This window comes from Gossypium hirsutum, chromosome D10, assembly GCF_007990345.1.
Source record: "Gossypium hirsutum isolate 1008001.06 chromosome D10, Gossypium_hirsutum_v2.1, whole genome shotgun sequence".
In the NCBI taxonomy this organism is placed as follows: Eukaryota; Viridiplantae; Streptophyta; class Magnoliopsida; order Malvales; family Malvaceae; genus Gossypium; species Gossypium hirsutum.
In genome coordinates, this window is record NC_053446.1 from 60,420,879 (window position 1) to 60,444,990 (window position 24,112).

At 34.5% G+C, this 24,112-nt stretch overlaps 1 protein-coding gene across 1 annotated transcript; it reads left to right on the plus strand.

Annotated features, from left to right (window-relative positions):
* Window positions 1-8,030: 8,030 nt before the first annotated feature.
* Window positions 8,031-9,874, plus strand: LOC107915798 (probable cysteine protease RD19D). Its single transcript, XM_016844988.2, has 4 exons — window positions 8,031-8,600; window positions 8,722-8,841; window positions 8,981-9,224; window positions 9,493-9,874. The coding sequence occupies exons 1-4, from the start codon at window positions 8,082-8,084 to the stop codon at window positions 9,762-9,764; spliced, it is 1,155 nt and encodes a 384-aa protein (XP_016700477.2). The 5' UTR covers window positions 8,031-8,081; the 3' UTR covers window positions 9,765-9,874.
* The last annotated feature ends 14,238 nt before the right edge of the window (window positions 9,875-24,112 follow it).

The following is a 24,112-nucleotide window of genomic DNA, read 5'->3' on the forward strand; positions in this document are numbered from 1 at the left end:
GTATTAGCTAAAACATATTTTCTTGTCGAACAGAATGAGCTGAAAGATATATATTTACAAACATTTTAAAATTAAATGCCATTATTTCCATCGAGACATCAAAAATGGGATCTGCTGACATGTTTTTGAACACCACAAATGGTGAAGCAATTATTGGCTCGAAACGTTGACCTTGATGTTCGGCAAGTTTGGAGTAAAAGGGTCGTCGGGTATCGCTGGTGAGGTGAGATTTAGAGTTTGGTGGGGCCGATGGTGATGAAGGCTGCTGTGGGTGGTGATGGTAGTGGTGGGCTATTGTGTTGAGGTAGTAGGAAGTGACAAATATGGTTGTGATGGTTGGAGATGTTGAGTGGCCGAAAGAGAACATGGAGTTTGCTTTTTCTTCCGTAAAAAGAATCTCCCCCCTCTGTTCAATTTCACGTTTCGGCTATATAGAAGGAGCATGAAGGTACTGCCGAAGGTACTGCTGCTAGGAGCCATCCGCCCGCGACCCTGCAATTATCCTGTGCAGGCCGCAGCTGACGAGTCAACAAGAGGCCACGGCCTGTTTTGTCCGTTTACATGCATTTTAGTGACAAAATGAAAGATAGTTAAAACTTATAGGCATTTTTTGAAATTTTGAAAAGTTTTGGACCTTTTTTGTAAATTTGTGAACTATTTACTAATGGGTCAAAGCCCAAAGCATTTTTATTCATCACTATTCAAGCAAATAAAAATGGGCCAAATTCGTTAACCCAAATAATATTGTTTTTAGTAACCAATTGAGTCTTTGAAAGTAAAAAATTGAAATTGGATTAAAATAAGTCTATCGTAAAGCTTGATGAAATTTGGTGTCTACAATTTCTTTTCGATATTCTAAGATGGATTATATAGCAAGCGGTGATGTAGTTGATGTTAGACTAATTCAGTATGAGCCATTGGAGACTCTAAAATATTCTATAAATTCTTTCTACCATAAACGCAGAAGTATTTTAGGATCCTTCCCTTTGTTTTCATTGATGAATAGAATGATGGCGAGAAAGAGGAACGTTCAAAATAGGTAAGGTGAAAAGAGGTGTTGAAGACAAACGTTGCGATTCACTTTGTTTCAGAATTATTTTAATAAATTTTCAATAATTTTTATATTTTAACAAATATTCAGCTGGTTTCGAGAACAAACAATTCGTGGCCACGTTCCATATTTATCAATTCATACAATGTCAATTAGAGGATATCGTTAATTCTTTAATTGAGTTTTGACTTCCATTGTTGCTAGTAAAGTCGTGCCATACATAAGTCATGTACCCATCATACCAGTTATCGGTTCAATCATATGTAGAGTATAAACCTTCACTTATATCAAAACACATGAGTTACATACGTATGGTCAATGACTAACTTAGGATTTAGGTAAATCACACCATGAACACCACAAGTGAATTAATTCACAAATGGATTTAGAATTAATTCATATTGAGTCCAATCCAATGAATACATTTATGTCTCTACCCGTGGAGTTAACCGCTTCGATAGTCAATACTAGTCACCTGCCTAATTGGAATTTTAAACAACATAATAATCCTTGAAAGTATTTGAATCAAATGTTTACTTTGATTCTTTTATGAGATTATAGATTCATTTAGATTATCTACTAAAGTAAGTTGTCTTCCTTGCAATGTAAACATTCGTATAATGTCACTTATCATCAGTTTGAACTTAGACAATTAATAAGCTAATATTTGTTTGTCACAATTTTACTATGCATGAAAAACATGAAAGAAAAAACATAAAAGATATAATAGTGAAATGTGAAATCAACTTTATTTATTTATTGTTCAAATACATAGGAAACAGTTACATGTTTACTTTCACAACATAAGTCTCTTGCATAATTGGAATCCACATAGCCAACTAGACCCTCTAAAATTCTCCCGAATTCTAAACAAATATTGGATGTGCCTCTAAAATACTTGAGAATACACTTAACTGATTACTAGTGTAACTTGTCGGGTCTAGCCATATATCTACTTACAACACTAACAACATGTGAAATATCAGGTTGAGTGCAGACCATTGCGTACATCAAACTTCGATTGCACTGGAGTAGGGAACTTTGGACATGTACTTTTCTTTGTTTTCGGTCTGTGATGACTTTGAATTTGAAAGTCTAAAGTGTGTAGTTAAAGGAGTACTAACCGGATTTGAATATTGCATTGCAAATTTCTTGAGAATCCTTTTGATGTAATTTTGTTGTGACAAAAAAATTCTCAAAGCGTCTATCGCTTGAAATTTCCATTCCCAAAATTTTCTTAACTGCATCGAGATCCTTCATCTCAAACTTAGAGTTAAGTATGAATCTAGACGATGCAAATACACACATCTATCATACTTTTTTTGAACAAAACCAATGCTTAACATGAAAGAATCAATTTTTTTGTGCTATTGCTGAGGAGACTGCTTTAGCCCGTACAACGATTTCTGTAGAAGGCAAACATGATCTTTCTTACATTCACTCCTGAAGCCTTCATGTTGCTACATATAAATATCCTCCTCTAGGTCACTGTGAAAGAGTGCAGTCTTCACATCTAATGGTTCCAATTCAAGGTTGTTTAATGCAATAAGGGCTAATAACGCCCGAATGGATGTATGTTTGATAATAGGAGAGAAAACAACGTGAAAATCAACTCCCTCTACTCGACTGTAACCATTTGTGATCAACCTCACCTAATATCTAGTATCACCTGGATTCGATCATTTCTTTCTGCTTGAACACCCACTTGCAACCTATAATCTTCTTTCTAGTGGGTGGTTTCACAAGTTACTACGTCTCGTTCTTTTGTAGGGACTCCATCTCTTCTTCCATTATCACAAGCCATTTGCTAGAATCAAGAGCCTAAACTGTCTCAAACTAATTTGAAGGATCAGCTGAATCAATGATTTCTGCAACGCTTAGAGCATATGCCACCAGATTTCCATGACAAAATCTCTACGGTGGTTTGATTTCTTTTCTTTCCCTATCACGAGCTAACTTATAATTTCGTAGTTGAAATGTAAGAGATGTTAGTTAAACAAAAAGAGTTTCTAACTGATCTAGGGTGGCTTCAGTATCCTCCTACTTATCCGAAGAAATTTTAATTTGACTTAAGTGCAAAATTCTTTACGACGTTATGAGCTTCTTAGTCGCGATGTAGGTCGATAAAATCAAGCGACCCTTTTTTCGGGCGAAACATCGTTGTTTCATCAAAAGTAACATCTCTACTAACCATTTATTTCTCAGTTTTTGGGCACCATAACTTAAAACCTTTTATGTCGACAACAAAATCGAGAAATATACATATCACAGCCCTAGATTCAAGCTTTCTCTCACTAACTCGTGCATAAATAAGACAAATGAAAACTCTAAGGTTAGAGTAATAAAAGGTTACCTGGCCATATCTCTTTAGGAACCTTTCTATCCAATACTCGATGTGGAGACCGGTTCACCAAATAGCTTGCCAGGTTAACGAATTCTACTCAAAACTCCTTTCCTAAACCTGCGTTAAAAAGTATGCACTAGGCTCTCTCAAGTAGAGTTATGTTTATCCATTCTACAACACCATTCTGCTATAGGGTACCGACAATTGTGCGATGTCGATTCTTTCTCGCTTGCAATAGTCATTAAATTCAACTAAACATAACTCGAGACCGTTATCTATCCTTAATTGTTTTATAGACTTCCCAATTTACTTCTCTAGTAAGGTCTTCCACTGCTTAAAAATTTCGAAGGCTTTATTCTTGTGCTCCAAGAAATAGACCCTACCCTTATTGAAGTGGTCATTAATAAATGTTAGGAGGTATTTGTTGCCTCTTTTTGAGGTGAATTGAGTTGAGCCTCATAAATTGGAGTGAATGTAGTCAAGAGCGTCATTCGTCCTGTGTTATGCAGAATTGAAGCTAACTCATGTTTGCTTCCTATAAATGCAATGTTTGTAGAAAGATAACTTTCCAACTCCTCTTGGAAGAAGACCTCTCTTATTTAAAACGGTTATATCTTTCTTGCTCATATGACCAAGTTGCATATGCTACAATCGTGTTGACTCTAATTATATAATAGATAGAATTTGTTGTGACATTGTGATGTGGCGACTGTTTCAGCTCCACCTTCGTAATTGTTGTTGCGTCGGTCACTGTTGACCCTTACATAATATATAAATTGTCGATTTTCTAACCTTTCATCAGAATGAGAGCTCCACGAGATACCTTAATGTTGCTTGACTCGATGACGATTCTACAATTGTTTGAGTTTAAAATACCTAGGGAGATAAGATTTTTCTTTAAATCAAACACATGCTTGACATTTGATATTGTCCTAATGATCCCGTTGTGCATCTTGATCTGAATGGTACCAATAATGATTATTTTACAGGATGAATTATTCCCCATAAGCACAACTCCACTTTTAACTGGACTATGTGTGAAGAACCATTCATTGTTGGAATACATATGGTAAGAACACATTGAATCTAGGATCCACTTGGATGTAAGTTTAGACCTTTAGATCGTAGATACCAGCAACAAATTATTACCCTTGTCTTTAGCCACACTAGTATCGATTACCTCAACCTTTTGCTTTTCTTTCTCGTTACTCTTGGTAGCCCTTTTGTTTTTGTATTGTAGTTTATAACATTTTGCCTTAATGTGACCTAACTTCTTGCAATAACCACATATCTTATCTCGATTCGTCGACTTTAATTTTTACCTAGAATTACTTTGACCTGAATCCTTGGACTGTTGTCTACCTTTTGCAACCAAAACCGATGCTTGCCCACTTGACTTGCTATTCAAACCTAACTCGTTGTCGAGTTTATCTTTACTTAATAAATTTCCCTTTATATCTTCGAATGAGAGTTTATCTCTGCCATAAATTAAGGTCTCCCTAAAAGTTTTATATAAATGGGGTAAAGAGCACAACAATAGCATAGTCTGATCTTCATATTCTATACTAGCCTCAACATTCTTCAGGTCATTCAAGAGAGTAACAAACTCACTGATGTGATTCCTAATAGACGCACACGAAACATGTACAAACGTTGTTTCAACACTAATCGATTCGCTAGAGACTTTGTCATGTAAAGGACTTCTAATTTCTTCCATAAGGTAGATGTCGTTTTTTCCATAAGCACCTCTTGCAACACATTCTTCGTGAGATACAACTAAATTGTAGATAAAGCCTTCTCATCAATCTCATCTCATTTTGACTAATTCGAATTCGTAGGCTTTTGCTTCGTAACAACCTTCTTCAAATAGTTTTAAACTAGAATTGTCATCAGCCAAACTTGCCATAAATTGAAATTTGTAATCTCATCGAACGTCTCGATATCAAATCTCATTATCACCATCTCTAAATGGGTTATTTTCAAAATCATAACCAAGCTCTGATATCAGTTTGTTGGGGACGACAAATAAGAACGAATAGAGAAAAATTAGGCACACAAATTTATGTGAAAAAACTCCTTCAATAAAGAGGATAAAAAATTATGAGAAAATGAGACTTCACTAATGAGCAAATAATCAAAGAGTACAATATGGACAAATTAAAAAACAAGCCCTAAACCCCAAAAAAAAGCCCTCTAACTAAAACACAAAATTTCCTCAAAGCTCTCTCAAAGCTTTCCCTTAATATTATTCAATGTTGTTCATTTTTAAGATTACTAAAGACCCTTTTTATAGGCTAAGATTAGAGGTCTAATCATACTAAAATATCTCTGATATAATCAGAGTTTAACTAGGAAAAGCAACCCTGCTAAAAGTCTAACATGCAACTGCTTTAATTTGGGAAACCATCACATCGTCGAGAGTCTCCTCATCGCAACATCGTCCCTGCTTTGGTTATGTTTTGTCGTTGTGTCGTTGCGACGTTGCGTTGTTTCTCAGTATGACGCCACCTCTATTTGGGCTCTAATTTATCCGAAAATGCGAGACACTCCACATATATTAAATCTTTTTTGAACAACATTTTACTTCGTGAAAACATTGCTTAGTGGGGGCTTCTTAAAAAAAAAGTTGTTTTTGTTCAAAAGTAAATTAATCCAACACAATAAAAGAAAAAGAGAAATTATTTGATTTATTTAATAACCCAAATGACTTAATAAAATATTTATTCAACAACTCAGTCAAGATCGAAACGAGCTCCACCTTCAAAATAATAATAAACTCAGTAGTTTAAAATTTTATAAAAATCTATATACATTGCACAAATGCTCTTTCTTATATAACAAAAGGAAGATTCTACATTATTCAAGAGGTCGACACAAAAATGAACTCTTAAAATAGTGGGTCTGAATAGTGAATGGGTAGCATATGATATAGCCCATGAATTAACTATAAATGCTAAGCTTTAATCTCTTCTCAGTTAGGACCTTTCCCACACCTTTTTTCTTTAACTTTATTATCATCTTTAATTTTGTTTTTCTCTATCAAAATACAGACTTAAGCATAGGAGAGTGTTCGAGAGCACAAACTTTGGCGCCTCTTAGTTCACGTACGTATGATTCATAGTTCAGACGGAATAGATTCTAGCTCATTAGCCACAAAACCCAGCCCACCAACTACGGAACTTAACTTACTTTATTTTTCAAGCCCAACAAAAATAACATCTACAACAATGTCGTTTGCCTACTAATTTAACTTCATGGTTAAATTCCTTTTAAGCTCCCTTTTCTTTCTGTATAATTTCAATCAAGTTCCTCCTATTTCACCACAATTCCAATCTACTCACAAGTTAACAACTGTACTTCCATCATCTTTAATTATCTAAGTTTAACTCTATAATTTTTTTCAATGAATAATTATATACTTTATGAGAATTTTACGACACTGAAATTTTCAAGGCGGTACAATTCTTCTCCCTTTAAGAAAATTTTATCCTCAAAATTTACTTGTGTCAAATGGTCGTGTTTGTTGCTACTTCATCACTTCCTCGCTCTCCCAAATACCTTTCTCGACTTTGTGACTTTGCCACAATATTTTCACCCAAGGAAGCTTCTCCTTATGCATTCCTTAACCTCTCGGACTAAGATTTTAATAGATTCATCTTTGTATGTCAAAGATAATTAAATTTCAACTGTATTTGAAGTGATGACATAAGAAGAATTGCATTTGTATCTCCTTAGAATTGATATGCAAAATATGTTATGCATTCGAATCAACTCTACGGATAAAATCAACTTGTAAACCAATGATTTCGTACGACGCAACTTACTCTTTTGGTCAAATTGAAAATTTTTTCCACAAAGATACTTTTACCTTTAGATTATCTTTCATCAATATCACCTTTGCTTTAATTTTGGTGATCAAATTTCATCCTATAAACTTCTTCTCACTTGTATACAAAATTATGTCAAGGGGATATCTAAACACTATGATGCCCAAATTCATCTAAATTTTGACATTATATTTCCGATGTAAATGAAATAATTTTTATAAATTTTTATATATATATTATATTTTTAGATTTTATATATTTTATATATTTTGATTTTAAAATGATAATAAAAAACCTAATATTTATAAAAATAAAAATTATAAAATTATAAAAAATTAAATTCAAAATGAATTTCAACAAATAAACATTTATTTAAATATACATTTTGGACGTAAAATAACTTTTATAATATTTTATAAATTTATATATTTTAAAAAACTATTTTTATAATATATTAATGCTTGTCACGTGCGATAATATGAGTTTTAATCATATTTCGTAACATTATTTGTTCTCGGTGTTATATTATTATATCTTAAGCCTATAAAAAAAAATACCAAATATGTCATGCAATCCAAATTTAAGTATATCTTAAGTTTAAAAATAATATTAACGCTATTGATGAAATTCAGAGACAAAACATACATCAACCTTTAAAAAATAAAAATAAAAAGTAAAGCAAGAAGGTAGCGAAGCAGATTTCTGCAACACGAGGCAGCCATGCATGGCAAGCATGTGGCACAGTATAATAAGAGTCCAAGTGTCCTATATGCTCTTCTCTCAAACCCCAATTCTTTTATATCTTCCCTGCAAAACGGTGCTAACAGACCAAAAAGCAGAAACCCTAAAAACAACAAAAATGGAACCAGGAGGGCAAAGCTTAGCTCTAACCACCACCACCATAGCCATTCAAATCTTAACCTTCAGCCTAATCTTTTCGTTCAGCTTCGCTCTCCTCGAAACCCCACAAGAACCAACCATACACCAAGTCACTGAAAATTCAGATATCCCAACTATGAAGACCAAATTCACGAGAAACCACGTCCACAAACAGTTCCGAGTTTTCATGGTAACGTACGGAAAAAACTACTCAACCAGGGAGGAGTACATGCACCGCCTCAGGATCTTTGCGAAGAACTTGGTGAGGGCTGCTGAGCACCAGCTGCTTGATCCTACGGCTGTGCATGGTGTAACTCAGTTTTCTGATCTATCTGAGGAGGAGTTTGAGAGTCTTTACACTGGTTTCAAGGGCCCCACTGTGGCGGCACCATTATTGAGGGATGGTGTTGGTGGTGAAGCAGAGGTGTTGGAGGTTGATGGGTTGCCTGAGAGCTTTGATTGGAGAGAGAAAGGAGCTGTAACAGAGGTTAAGATGCAGGTAAATTTTTTTGTTCTCTTAAAGAATCAATATTGATTTTTAATTTGGACCGTTTGACTCAATTCGGGTTACCGGTCTGGAGTAATCGGACGGTTTTACCCAAGCTTAATTATATTTATAGGGTACTTGTGGATCATGTTGGGCATTTAGCACCACAGGAGCTATTGAAGGAGCCAACTTTATTGCAACAGGGAAGCTTCTAAATCTAAGTGAACAACAGCTTGTAGATTGTGATCACATGGTAGTTACTTAATTTCATACTCTATATATGGTCTCTCTCAATTATTGTTCATATTGCATGCTTCGGTGTTTAATCATTGTCCACAAAGCTTTTGTTAACCTTTCTTTGATCTGCTCCCTTTCGATGCCATTTCGTGAAGTGCGATATAAAGGATAAGGATGCGTGCGACAACGGTTGCGGTGGAGGCCTAATGACGAATGCCTACAAGTATTTGATCGAGGCAGGAGGCTTAATGGAGGAGAATGCATACCCCTACACTGGGGAACGCAAAGAATGCAAGTTCAACCCTGAGAAAGTAGCTGTTGAAGTTGTGAATTTCACTAACATCGCCATCGATGAAAACCAAATTGCCGCAAATTTAGTCCTTCGTGGCCCTTTAGCCGGTGAGTTAACTTCCTCCAAAAATCAATGAAAGTAATATGCTATAATTATACATGATGTTACATGAAGTTCTTTTCTAAGATAAGTAAGAAACAAGAGTTCATATAGCATAGGTTGCATATATCTTATGTATATTCCGAGTTTCGACACCCTTGTTCGGTTTATATCCTTTTTTAGAAGATTCTTAAAGGATCTCTTCTTATACATAACTAACACAATCATACGTATATTTGTATTTGATGCTCGTGTTTGATATTTTGTACATTACAGTTGGGTTGAATGCTATCTTCATGCAAACCTACATAGGAGGGGTGTCATGCCCAATAATATGTGGGAAGAGGTGGATCAACCATGGGGTATTACTAGTGGGTTATGGGGCAAAAGGGTTTTCAATTCTAAGACTTGGGAATCAACCCTATTGGATCATAAAGAACTCATGGGGCAAACGGTGGGGAGAACATGGCTATTATCGCATTTGCCGAGGCCATTCCATGTGTGGAATCAACACAATGGTCTCAGCAGTGGCAACCCAAGTCTACTGAAATCATCGTTTTCATTTTGTTTAGTATAGTAATTTTCAATTATATTTCCTAGTGATAAGAAGTAACATTTCTAAATTAGATTAATCAACATATATGTATTTTCTATTGAAGAACTGATTATGAAGAAGTGACCTATATCTAAATCGATCAATATGATATTAAAGAAATGATTATGAAAATGGTTTACCTTGGTATTGTAATGTGATGAAAATGAGTAAGAATAAAAATGGGAAACAAAGAAAAGCAGTTACGATGTAGGAGAGGCTATTTATATTAAATATGTTTTTGTTATCTTATAGTAAAGTCCCAAACTGGAGAGGCTATTTATATTAACTATGTTTTTGTTATCTTATAGTAAAGTCCCAAACTTTGAGGGGGATTACATAGGATCAAGATGTAGTATGCAAGGAAGTTTGGATTTCAGTTACTTGATGACTATCAGGTACCTTGTATTAAGGTATTTGAGACCTTCCGATGATCTCTCGGGGAGCACTGGTTTAGTTAAGGTCTAACTTTTATGACACAACAGCGTAGTGATACCGCGTACACCACAGAATAACAAGCTACAGTTCATCTACCTGCGATGTTTTGACCGTAGTTGTTGGATCCATGGTCCGTTAATGGGGTTGTGACGTTACAGCCCCCTAAAGATCATTGTAAAGTATATCTCAAACATCACCGTATCATTCCTAACATAAATCCTATTGTTCTTAGAAGCTCGATGGATGATGCAAGGCTCCCAAGCCAAACGCGCGAGCTTAAAAAGCTCAGAAAGTAGTCTGGAATTGTTGGGGATATCAGCCAAAGGAAAGAAAAAAAAAAACAAAAAGGAATGAATAAAAATGAAGAAAAACTGATGAAGATGATCACAAATTGATCTGTATAAATGATTTCATTAAAGTAAAAAATATAAGATACAAATTACCTAATGCATAATTACTCCCACTAATTACATTGTAAATTATGTAGTTATCTTGCACACTTAGAGAAGCTGACTTATCAGTTAAAATCATCAGTATATCATCAAACCAATCAGCAAAACTAGTCTTAGCATATCAACTAGACTAATTACAAAATGAACTAAACTAGTTACAAGTCAAATAAAACAGAACAGCTGCATGGTTGAGCTCCAAAACGTTTTTGCCGTTGCATTGCAAGCTAAGTTCAACACTCCTCCTTGGATATATGCAACAAACACCAAGACTTCTTCTCAAATTCTCAAACCTTGTAGCACTAAGGGGCTTAGTTAAAATATCAATAAAATGATTTTCTGAACTGCAATGGATTAATTTGACTTTATCCGATTGTTCAGCCTACCTAACAAAGTGAAATTTGGTCTTAAAGTGTTTTGTTTTGCCATGAAACACAAGATTTTTTGCTATGGCAACAGTAACTAAATGTCCACTTTTATTTCAATTGCTTCATTTTGGCTCTCATTTAAATCACATAAAAGCTTCCTTAGCCAAATGACCTGATTTACAAAAGTAGCAACTGCGATATACTATGCTTCTTCTGTTGATTGAGCAACGATTTGTTGCTTCTTTGAGCTCTAACGAAAGACACTTGAGCCTAAAGTGAAAAAATAGCCCGATGTGCTCTTGTGCTCTTTATATCATCAGCAGAGCTTGCCCAATCACTATCTGAATAGCGTGTCAGCTTGAGCTCTTCAGTTTTCACAAAATTTACCCGTAGTCCAAAGTTCCTTTGACATTTTTTAGGACCCTTTTGGCTGCCTTAAAGTGAGTTGCACTATAGCAGTGCATGAACCTAGATAGAAGGCTGATTGCAAACATAATGGCAGGCCTTGTTGCTGTCAAATAGAGCAGACAACCTACAAGGTTTCTATACCCTTTCTCATCCACCTTTTCATAGTTACCTTTGCTGAAGAGCTTTTCACCTTGAGCCACTGGAGTGTTAACAATTTTGCAGTTTGTCATGCAAAGTTTTTTTTAAAATCTTTAAGGCAAAAGCCTGCTGGCTTATAAAGATAGCATGTTGAGTCCGGTTTACCTCCATGCCAAGAAAGTAAGTCATCTCCCCTAAGTCAGTCTCAAACACATCCTCCATCTGCTTTTTAAACTCTTCGATCAACTTTTTCTTGCTACCAGCTACTAGTAGATCATCTATATATAGTGACATAATCAGCAAGGTTTCATTCTCTGATTTCTTCACATAAAGAGTAGCCTCATTGATGCTCTTATCAAACCCAAGCCTAGACAAATATGCATCAATTCTATCATACCAGGCCCTTGGTGCTTGTTTTAGGCCATACAAGGCCTTTTTTAGCTTGCAAACTTTGTGCTCTTCACCAAACACTTTAAACCCCTCTGATTGTTCAATGAAAATTTCTTTCTAGAGAAAATCATTCAGAAAAGTAGATTTAACATCTAATTGGTGCACTTTCCATTGTTTTTGAGCATCCAAGGAAAATAAAAGCTTTATAGTTGTCCAACTTTGAAACTGGTGCAAAGGTTTCTGAAAAATTAACACCATACTGATGCGGTCGTTGAAAGCACCAAAAATATCCTATCCCTAATAAATAATGAAAATAATAATAAAAGGGAAGTAGGGTCAAATCCTCAGGGACTGGATTTGCACAATGTCTTGTTCCATGAAATCCCAGGCAGAATCTTGCCCAAGAAAACCTGCGTTCCTGGAAAAAAAATAAGAAAATAACAGAATTAAAGGTTTGGATCTGGAAACGAAAAATAAAATAAAAAAGAATTAAGAATATTGAATCGAAAATTTGAGAAATTAAAAATAGAGTTAAGAGAAAGGAAATTCTTATGGGAGGTTTCAGCCTCCAGTTGTCTCGTTCCGCCTTGGGTTCAAGCATCGGCTTTTAGATGATCATTCCCAAACCAAATAAGCCAGTTATAGTGGAAGAGGATGCCTAGACCACCAGCTCTAAGGATTTAGAATTACGATTTAATGGAACCTGACTCTAGCCAACAATCCCTTCTGTGGGATCGTCTTATGCTAGATCAACGCTTCTCAATGGTGAATCCCACGCCATTTTATCTCTTGGGCTTGCTAACCTCTGACGCAGTAAGCTAACGAACCGACTGTGCAACCATCCCAAAACATACAAAGCGACTGCCTTTGCATACGTTGAAAAACTTACTTCTTAAGGGAAATGGACGGAAGCGGCAGCCCGATAGTGCAGAGAATGATGAATACTCAGCGAGGACTCTAAGCCCCAAGAACTTTTGGGGGAATATCGACAACCTTCGACTAGATGGGTTTAGTAGCTCATGGTTGTGGTGGAAAAGAAAATAAATATAATAAAAATAGAGATTTTATTGAAAGGAAATATGAGAAGAACAAAAGCCTAGACTTTTGGGGAGAGAGTGTTTATAGAAAAAAAAAGATGGATGCCTTTAGAGTCACTTCACCCCCTATTTATATAGTGCTAGGGGAGATAGTCTAATCCTACTTAAACTCCCAGAAGATAAATACATTTAATTGAAGATAAATAAAGATAAATAAAATAAAATTATAAAATTAAATAATCCTTAATAATTATCTTAATATTAATTATCCTAATATGATTAAAATAGAGTTTGATAGAATAAAGTTTCTTCTTTTTGCATTTCAACCCTTGTGTCATCTATGCTTGCACTTTTGGCACCAACTTTTCCTTGTGTCGCACATTGGCCCATTTTATCTCTAAATTCACACTTTTGGCCCTTAATTTTGCTTTTGCCTTAATTTAGTCCCTATGAGATAAAAGATCATAAATAGCTCAAATTAGTAGGATCATACTCAGAATAAATACATAATCAATACATAAAAATACGTTATTCCAAAATGTTATCACATACTGTTGGTTGTATCCTTTCACAACAAGTCTTGCCTTGTGCTTATTTAATGACCCATCAGCATTGTACTTGGTTCTGAAAATCCATTTTACACCAATGATTCTTTTCTGGACTGGCCTATCAACCAGTTCCCATGTGTCATTCTTGTGTATCATCTCCATTTCTGCTTGCATTGCCCTTTTTCAACAATATTCTAAGCAGTTTCATCAAATCTTGAAGGTTCTAATATAGCCATATAACATCTTTAATAGATATTAGTGACAGTTCTTGTACCTCTGGCAGGCACATCATCTTTCGAAAAGACCTCAATTTTTAGAACCTTGAACCTCTTATATCTATCTTCTGGTCGGATCAAAGATAACATATTTATCGACCCTTTCCATGAATATGTGCCATTTTTATCAGCTCGAGCTGGTTTTCGATTGTCTGAGTTTCTCAACAATGAGGCTCCCCTCTTTGTATGCCAAGTCACTATTTTCGCTTGTGGTGGGATAGCTCTAGGTGTTACCTTTTCTCGTAAGATCTTTGACGCAGAATAATTTTTCATTTACTCAATGTTTGGAGCAATATCTCTTAAGGATCCCATTACCATAGTGTTGGGTTTTATGGTTTAGTTGAGGCATCGATATTTCCACTGAGAAATGAAGTTGCATAAGATTACTTGTCAAATATGGAAAACTTGTGGTTCATGGAACCTTATAATTCCATTACAATGAGATTCACATTTGATGCCAAATCCATAGCTGAACTAAGGGCCATTGCTAAAGGTGAACTTGAGGGTATGCCGTCTAGGATTCAAGCTATATTGGGTTTTATCTGGAAACGTTCCAGGGCAGCATCAAGGATGATCTCGGGATCCTTTAAACCTTCTGTATTAGCTCAAGACGTGAGCCTTAGGCCAAGAATGAACTCAAATTTATTGTAAAATTTGATCGGAAACTTTTTTTGTTGGACACATTATGTTACAAATCTTACCGATTAGATCGACACCAAACTATTTGAGTTGGTCAAGTTGATGAGAGAATCTATCGTGACTATCGACCATGAATACTTGAATGCATTACAGGGAGAAAAAGGGTTTGAAATAATAAGTGAATACATTAATCATCTTGAAACCATGTTTTCCATTGAAAATCAAGATGCCTTTTCCTCAACATGTTGGGTCAACATCAAGTATACGAGCTCGATTTTCATCGAAAATGGGTCTGAGTTCAATAACAACGTGGTTTTCATTGAAACAAAAGGTGGCAAAGGCATTGAAGCTTAAATGAAAAGAGGATGCTTGTGTTGGAAAAAGATGTAGGGTTCCTCAATTTTGCAACTCCAAACCCCGAGATTTCAAGCCTTTGATGTGATTGTGTTAATTTCTAATGCTTATTAAATGTTAAACTTGTTGAAATAAATGGTTTAATTTTAAATCTAAATATTTTATGTTCCATTGGGAGGTTTTTTTTAATCAAGCATTGTTATGGTCCATGGCGTGGTCCTTATAAAGATATCTTTATAGAATTTGAGATTTAGTCCATGTGCTTTAAAAGTTAAAAATTCAATCATCCTACTTTTTTATTTTAATTTTTTTAATCCAAGCACCATTGCCGTTGGTAGTTTTTCTCAAAAATTTTTAACTTAACACATTTATTTTTTGCTAGGCATACGTCACATAATATGAAAATGACTTAATCAACATGCCAAGTTGATAAATTTCGATAGAAGATACTAAAAATGTTGGTAATTGGACTAAGATTTTTAAAAGGTCACAAGGGATTAATTTTTTTTCAAAAAATTAATAGTTAAGTGACGAAAATGGAACAAAAGGCATAGTTGGGTGACCATTTATATAGTTTACCCATATATTTTTTTTAGCCACGTCGTTATTTAATAGAAATTTTTAATATAGTAGTTAATTTGCACGTTTCGAAATGTATAAAAGCTAATTTGACCTTTTTTCAATAGTGAGACCGAAATGCAATCCATCCTTAACTATAGGGGTTTCCTTAATACGTTTACAACTTGGCATGCATATTTCATTTTCATGATGTGATAGAAGCGAGTAAAGGCAACCCTATTATAAATCCCTTTAAAAATTGTAATATTTTAAATTAGTATAATAGTAAAATTAAATATCTAAAAAAAAAGAATTCTTCAATTTTGAGTCTCAATAAAATTTCTGACTTCACCCTAAAGCTTACTACTTTATTCACATCGATAAAATATCCTATTTAAACAAAAAAAAAGTGGGATGAAAATTTTGTTATGATGTATATTTGTAGCTTAGATAAATTATGTTAGTTGTGGAGGTCCATGAATATGATTGATAACTAATATACATACATGAAGGAAAATTTTGGTAGGGTGGAATCTCAATTCTGTTAGCTGTCAAAGCCCATGAATAGAATTGATAACAAAAATTTCCTCCCACTAAAACAAAAAAAAAAAGAAAAGGAAAATTTATAGAATGTATATTACCAATTCTATAGGTTTATGAACATGATTGATAATAAATAAATATTGAAGGTGAAAGGTTAGAGTCAATTAGGAAAAGAGACGAATTTCAAATTAATTAGAGTGCACCTTTCATTTTGCTTCCAAAAATTGGGTTAAATTTTTAAATATATTTATATAAATGTGTTGGAGATATAATTATTTAATTCTTTTAAGTAAATAAAGATGTCTAAATAACATATACACAACACAATAGGGGTGAAGCCAGAAATTTTTATATAGGGATCAATTTTTTATTATAAAATTGCGAGAGAGATAAATATGTAATTTCTACATTGTGTTAATATAAAATTTTATTGTTTTTTTTCAAGGGATTAAACAATATACTTGTAACACCCCTATAAATAATTCGGCCCTTGGAACCCGAAATAGAAATATTACATTCGGTGCCAAAGCAACCTTGGCTATTCAGTATGTATTTTTAACATTAAAAGATAAAATTTTCTTTTAAACAATCCAAGTTCAAGGGCATTACTGGTTAACCGAGTACGTTTACAAATTATATAAATATGATTTTCAACCAATATTGGGGACAAGTATCGATACTAAAACATGAGGTATCGAGACCTATATAAAAGTATCTATACCTCTTATGAGTATCGATACAAAGATAGCATTTTGGAACTCCAAATTTCAAAATTTTGATGAAAGTATCGATACCTTATGCCTAGGTATAGATACCTAGCTTTCAATATCGATACCAAAATCAATATCGAGACCAAAATTGTAACACCCCAAACCCAACCTAGACGTTATGGTCGAATTTTGAGATGTTACGAAGAAAAATTAGAAATTTGTCTTTTCCTTTAAAAACATCCTACCTCTTTATTTTAAAGAATAAAACCATTTGATTGTATAAAACCACTGATTACTTCCTCTTTCGGACAAAACAATAATTTGCAGCGGAAGTTTAAAAGTCATTACATTTTTGAAAATCGAGTTTATTTTCTCAAAAACATTTGATTGTATAAAACAGTTGTTTTTGTAAACTATTTTTTCGAACGTCGCATGAAATCTCAAATCTAAACCAAATCCAAAAATAAAATCCAAAAGTCCAGAGAGTCCCAAAATTACAAAACTCTCCAAAAACCAGGAAGTTAAGTAAATATTTATAGTAAATGAAATTTACGGACAAGTGGTCACAACTGAGCCTCCATCACACCGACCCGCCTAAGTTTGAGGGTTACCTGAATAGAACAAACCAACAGAAAGTGAGTTTTAAAAACTCAGTGTGTAACTCAACGGAAACATAAATTCAGGTTTTATCACATAACAGAACAGATACAGACATAAATCCTTAACAGAATTAGATTATCAACAGAATCATACAGATGCAGATATAAAAAGTCCTACCCCCATCCTTTACACACTAACTCCAACCATCTCAACACACCACGTGAGGTATAAAACACCTACCTAGCCTTACACATTAAATAGTGTCTATAGGAAACTTCCTAGAATAATCGCAGTCGTGCTACCAGTATACTGGCGAAATATTGCCTCACAGATTACTTCCTCCACATATTACATATCCCGCCCCATAGTAAAGAACAACAGAATACCAGATAAATTAGAAATATAAGATACCAGATACTAGAATTATTATATCAACATGCTTGCATAACAGATAGTAGACATGCATATACATAATAGATCTCATGCTTTAAGGCTTATCTAAGCCTATACCGACCCCACGGTAGGCCCACAGTCAATGGGTACGACATGTACGACCCTAGGGAAAAATTTTAAAACTTCAGTCCACATGCCCGTGTAGCCAACACGCTGAAATTTAGCCTAGGTTGTGTGACCCACACAGCCACACACGTCACACGATCGTGTGTCACACACGGCCTACCACACAGTCAGGCACATGCTCGTGTGGCGTCGACAGGCTAGATTTTTAGTTTTCGCCAATTGTCATTTTCTCGCATTTTTGTTACACACCTAGTTTGTTTTTTTATGTGAAAGCAATCCTAAGACCTTCGAAACTTGAAAACAGTATCCCAACAAATATTTAGTAAACGATTTATGAATTTGACCGCAAACCCGAACAACGCACACAAACTTACTGACGATAAAAACAACCACTATCACTGATTAAGCTGTTGGAGCAAAATTCACTGCTTCACAGTCTTCTTCTATACAACACGGTCATAGGATTTCAATTCTTTAACTACACACCAAAACGTCAAATCAAAAGGAAAGAAAACCAAACCAAACCAAACCAAACGAACTTACAAACTTACCAAAACGAATGAAGAACAACCGGAACACCGAACCCCAATGATTAGAATAATCAATTTGTTGAACATAATAGAGAGAAAAGGCAATAGGAATTCGCAAAGGAAAAGAAGAGGAAGAGAAGAAACCAAACGTCAGAAAAGAAAATTTGAGAAAAGAAAAGAAAATTTTAAAAATTAAAATTAAAATTAAATTAAAAGAGTATCCCAACACTCCATAAACTAACAAATCCCACTAAACCGACCCACTAACTCCCAACCACTACCATAGACTTCCAATCCCACCAAACTTCTACTACATAAAAGGGCACACTCACAGAAACAAAAATAACATCCTTCACTGATACAGGGGTTTGAACACAAGACCATAAGGTAAGCTGACCCCTTACCGCTTAAACCAGCATGCTCATTCTAGTATAAGTTGACCAAAAATATAACATAAGCCCACCCAAAAGGGATAAGGCTAGGATAAAAAATAGCAGAATTTTCGAAAGTGAGACTTGAACCCAAGACCTTAAACATACCCTTAAATCACTTAACCACTAAAGCAAATACATATTTATGACAAAATTCGTAAAAACAAAATTAAATAAATCAGGGTGATACAAATCTACCCCCTAAAAGAAATTTCAGCCTTGAAATTTACCTGATCCAAACAAATGAGCATATTGCTGACGAATCGAGTCCTTAGGTTCCTACGTGGCTTCTTCAGTGCCATGATTCCACCATAGAATCTTAACTAACGAAATAGATTTTTTCTCAAAATTTTCACATCTCGATCCAGAATCTAAATTGGCTCTTTCCCGAATATCAAATCTGGTTTAACCTCAATCTCCTTAACGGAAACAATGTAAGATGGGTCAGACTGATACTGCCTCAACATAGAGACGTGAAACACGTCATGAATATGGTCTAGCTCTGGAGGTAACTCAAACTGATAAGCAACCGGTTCCACACGCTTCAGAATCCAATACGACTCAATGAACCTAGGGCTCAACTTGCCCTTACGTCCAAACCATAGAACCTTCTTCCACATAGATACCTTCATGTTTGGGGTGTTACAAAAATTGGTTTAAGTTTCGAAATTTTATTATTTTAGGGCCCATGTATCTATACCTTCCCCCTGGGATCTATACATTGGGTTAAATTAAGGCAAAAATAATTTGAAAAACTACTAAAACCCATCTACATTGATTCAAAACAGTCCAACACTTTAAAACGAATTCAATTCACCTTAAACTCATTTAATTTCATCACAATAGCCATATAATAATATCATATATGCATGCATATGTTAAGCCCTTATAAATTCGTTTCAAATACTAACAAATTATGTCGTTAGATCACCAAAGAAACAAGGTTTTTTTTCAAATTTTGAATTTTAGTCCATCTAACATTCACATATTTAGTCAATTTTTAAAATTTACCACTATTACCTAACCCGATTCATCACTGTACCTAGCTCTGAGACAAAACACAACTGTTATAAAACTTTTCATTTTTGGAGAAGTCATAATTGAATTTTTAAATTTTAGGAAGGGCCTAAATACAATTTAACTATTGAATTAACTTAAAACTTTATGATTTCTAAGATGACAAAAAGGGTAATATTTTTGGGGGGTCCTGGATGTCATGTATGAATATGTTAAAATTTACTTATAGTGTTGGGGATCGACCCGTATAAACAATGAAATAGAAAAGGTAGAGAAGATTGAACACAAATATTTACATGGAAAACTCCTCCAAATAAGATACAAACCACGACTGATGGTCACTAAACTAACTATAATTACGATAAAGGCAAGCTCATCTATCGAACAATAGTATAGCTATGGTGAGTAGGGAATATCGTATCCACGAGGACTAATAGTACTAGTAATTACCGTTTTTCTATTATTTAGCCGATAAATTGGAGTGATTATTTTTAATCTAAATTTACTAATCTAATTTAACTAAGAACACAACAGAGAATGAAATAGGAAAATAATCGAAGACCACCAATGAGAAAGACAATACCTAGGAAAGAATCCACCTAGACTTCACCTATTATTTGGAATCTGAATTAAACGATTTATTCACTTGTGTCTTGATCCATAAAAATCCCTAAATTATGTTAATATCTCTTTTGAGAGTAAGAACAATTGACTCTAGGTTGATTAATTGAAATCTCTTTCTAATTAAAACCCCTATCGTCGCATTAACTTGATCTATGGCTTCCTCTATTAGATTCAACTCTAATCCAGTAGATTTATGTCGTCCTATTTCTAGGATTGCATACAACTCTACTCAATTATGTTAGATCTACTATTAAATAGGGACTTTTGCTCCACTGAAATAAGCACATTAAACATGAATTAATATCCCAGAAATATTAAAACACGAAATAAATATACATAATTGAGAACAAGAATCAAGTATTTATCATGTAAATCAGAAATCAAATAATAAGATTCATCATAGGTTTCATCGTCCCTAGATTCCCTAAGTTTCTAGGGAATTTAGTTATCTAGAATGAAAACATCTCAAAGCTAGGATAACAACAAGACATAAAGAAACCCAATAAAACTTTGAAGGAGATTAAATGAAGATCTTCAATCTTGAAGGAGATCCACTTGTAAGTTGATTCCGATGGCGTTCTTCAAATGCTTTTTTCAATTTTCTCTGCGTGTCCCCTTAGGCCTTCTTCTAATTGATATCTATAGACTTTAGAATGCTCAAAAAACCTAAAAATTGGGTTTTTCCACGTATTTGGGAAGTAGGGTGCGATATCGACATGGGCTGGCACATGGGCGTGTGGCCAGCCCGTGTGGAAATGCCCAGGCCGTGTGGATCCTATAAACAGCTCTATTTGTCCAATTTTGGCTTTTTTTCACTCATTTTGCTCTCAAATGTTCTCCTTAGCATAAAGATATGAATTTAATAGATTAAGAGCATCAAATTCACTAATTTACATAATTAATCATCCAAAAATGCATCAAGAATGAGATTAAAAATATGTTACTTTTATGATATATCAACGACAAAGGAGGCTTCAGCTTTTCACTAAATGATTACACAAACGAGAGTACAATATGGAGAAAATAAATCTAAATGTGCTAAACTTACAAAGTAAAACCCTGAAAACAAATCCCTAACTCGGGAACAAATTACTCCATAGTTATCACGAAACTCTCATCAAAACTCATATGCAACTGCATCTTGTCACCCTCAAGAAAAGCTTTCGCTAATTAGCATGTCAAAATAGGGATATACTGGCAGACTAAAGAATAAATAGAACCGATGTCACGACGAAAAGGAGCACGACATCGCGATCATACGACGGATGACGTCTCGATAAGAAGATATGCCTCGTCACGACGTGGCAACATGTATTCAACTTAGATTGGGTTTCTTCTTCTGTTAAAATTTGTTATACTTTACCAATTAAATTATGATTAATCTAGGAATATTTTAAGTCATATTAGAACTTTAATATTAGTCTATTTAAAGGGACTTTGTAACCATATTTTATGAGTTAATAGAATATCTCTTATGTGAGATTTGATGAAGAGTTTTGGGGAGAGTTTTTTAGAGAGATTTGTATTCAGGTTTTGGGTTTTACTCCTTTAGGTTATTTTCTCTATCTTGTAATTTTTGTTTATTTTCTCATCATGTGAAGTCTCCTTTTCCCATAGTTTTCATCCTCTTCGGAGGATTTTCCACGTAAAATATTTATGTTCATTCTTCTTCACTTTTACTATCCCAGTATTTATACGAGTTGATCCCCAACAAATTACTATTAGAGTCTAGTTCAGCTTTCGCGGATCAACTTGTTAAGGATGTAAACAATAAGATTCGACATCGAGAAGTTCAATGGGTTCACAAATTCCAATTTGTGGAAAGTTCAGATGACGACAATTCTAATTCAAAACGACTTAAAATAGTCATTACCAGGAAAAAGCTTGAAAATCTTGACCAATCAGAATGAAAAGAACTTGATGAGAAGACTCTGTCAATAATTCAGTTATGGCTCACTAACAATGTATTGCATGAGGTACTTATAGAGAAAATGACAGCAGCCTTATGAAGAAAATTAGAAGCTCTTTATATGACAAAGTCTCTCGAAAATCGCTTAGTATTAACAAATATAAGAACCTTTGGGGTCACATCAGCCAATTTGTTACTCTCTTGAATAATCTGAAGAATGTTGAGGTTAATATGGATGATGAAAATCAGGCTATGCTATTATTGTGCTCCTTTCCCCCTTCATATAAAACTCTCAAAGAGACCTTAATTTATGGTAGAGATAAACTCTCATTTGAAGATGCAAAAGGTAACTTGTTAAGTAAGGAAAAACTTAATAATGAGTTAGGTTCGAGTATCAAGTTTGGCAGTCAAGCCTCACTTTTGGTTTCTAGAGACAGGCAATAGTCTAAGGATTCAGGTTAGAATAAATCTAGGTCAAGATCGTAGTTGAGGAATGTGACAAAACATGTCATTACTATAAGAAGTTGGGCCATATTAACGCATAATGTTATAAGCTAAAAAATAAAAACATGAGGGTTGTTGAGAGTGACAAGAAACGGAAGGCTGACGACAATGGTGATGATTGGTTATTTGTGCTTACGACCGAAAGGTCTAAACTTACGTCCAAGGGGATTCTAGATTCAGGGTGCTCTTTCCATATGTGTCCAAACAGAGATTTGTTTTCCACACACAACCCAGTTGAAGGTAGAGTTGTGCTCATTGGAAAAATTCCCCTATAAGGTAATCGGTGTTGGTACCATTTAGATCAGGATGCACGATGGAATCCTTAGGATACTATTAGATCTTAAGCATGTGCCTGATTTAAAGATGGATCACGTCTCCTTGGAAAATTTAGACTCAAAGTATTGTAGGATCGCCATTGAGTCCTGGACATTAAGGTATCTCAAGGAACTCTCGTTCTGATGAGAGGTCGAAAGATCGGTAGGCTTTATGTTCTGCAGGGTTCAACGGTGATCGGTAATGTCACACCCCAAATTTTACGAATTCGAGATGATGGCAAATAGATGTGAAGATTATCTGTTTTTTGCACACACTGGTAGTTAGTCCACCAATTTATAAGCTTCTGATGAACTAATGTTTGGCGCATAGATTATCTGCCCATAGAAGTATCTCAGTATTTAATTCCATAGTATTCTTCAATGGAAGAAGGAGTACGAAAAATGAAGAATAAGCCTTATGAAGGTTACCACCAAAAGTATCATACTTCTAGTTTGCTTGGGCACTATCTAAAGTAGATTTTGGTAATGAGATCTAGTTAGGAACCAACTGAATTGAGTGGTCAAATAACATCTATACAGGATTATAGTTTATTATTCTCTTGGTTTTTGTAGGATGTTAAAGGGACATTCTATATGCATTTGAAACTTGTCAAGATCCATTAAGAGGAATTGAGTGTAAATATATATGAGAAGGGAACATCCGAATGGTTTTTATTCCTTCAATATTACTATCTGGTTCTTCTTCTTAAACTTAAATGTTATATTATTCTTTAATAATTTGTAAGCAAAGGTTTTTGAGTTAATCAGTGGATGTTCCACATCCTGCTAAGTATGATAACTCTTCATCTTAAGTTTTAGAAGAGTAAGGATGTTAAGAAGCATATAAACAGTAAGTTATGAATAAGAGGCCCTTCATGAGGGTTGTCTGTAGTTGAGATGTTAGCAATCTATCTGTAAATGAGTTTTAATGGTAAATCCATGTTCTTTTAAGCAGCTGTTGCTACTAGTTAGTAAAGGATGTTTGAGTTTAGAACTCCAAA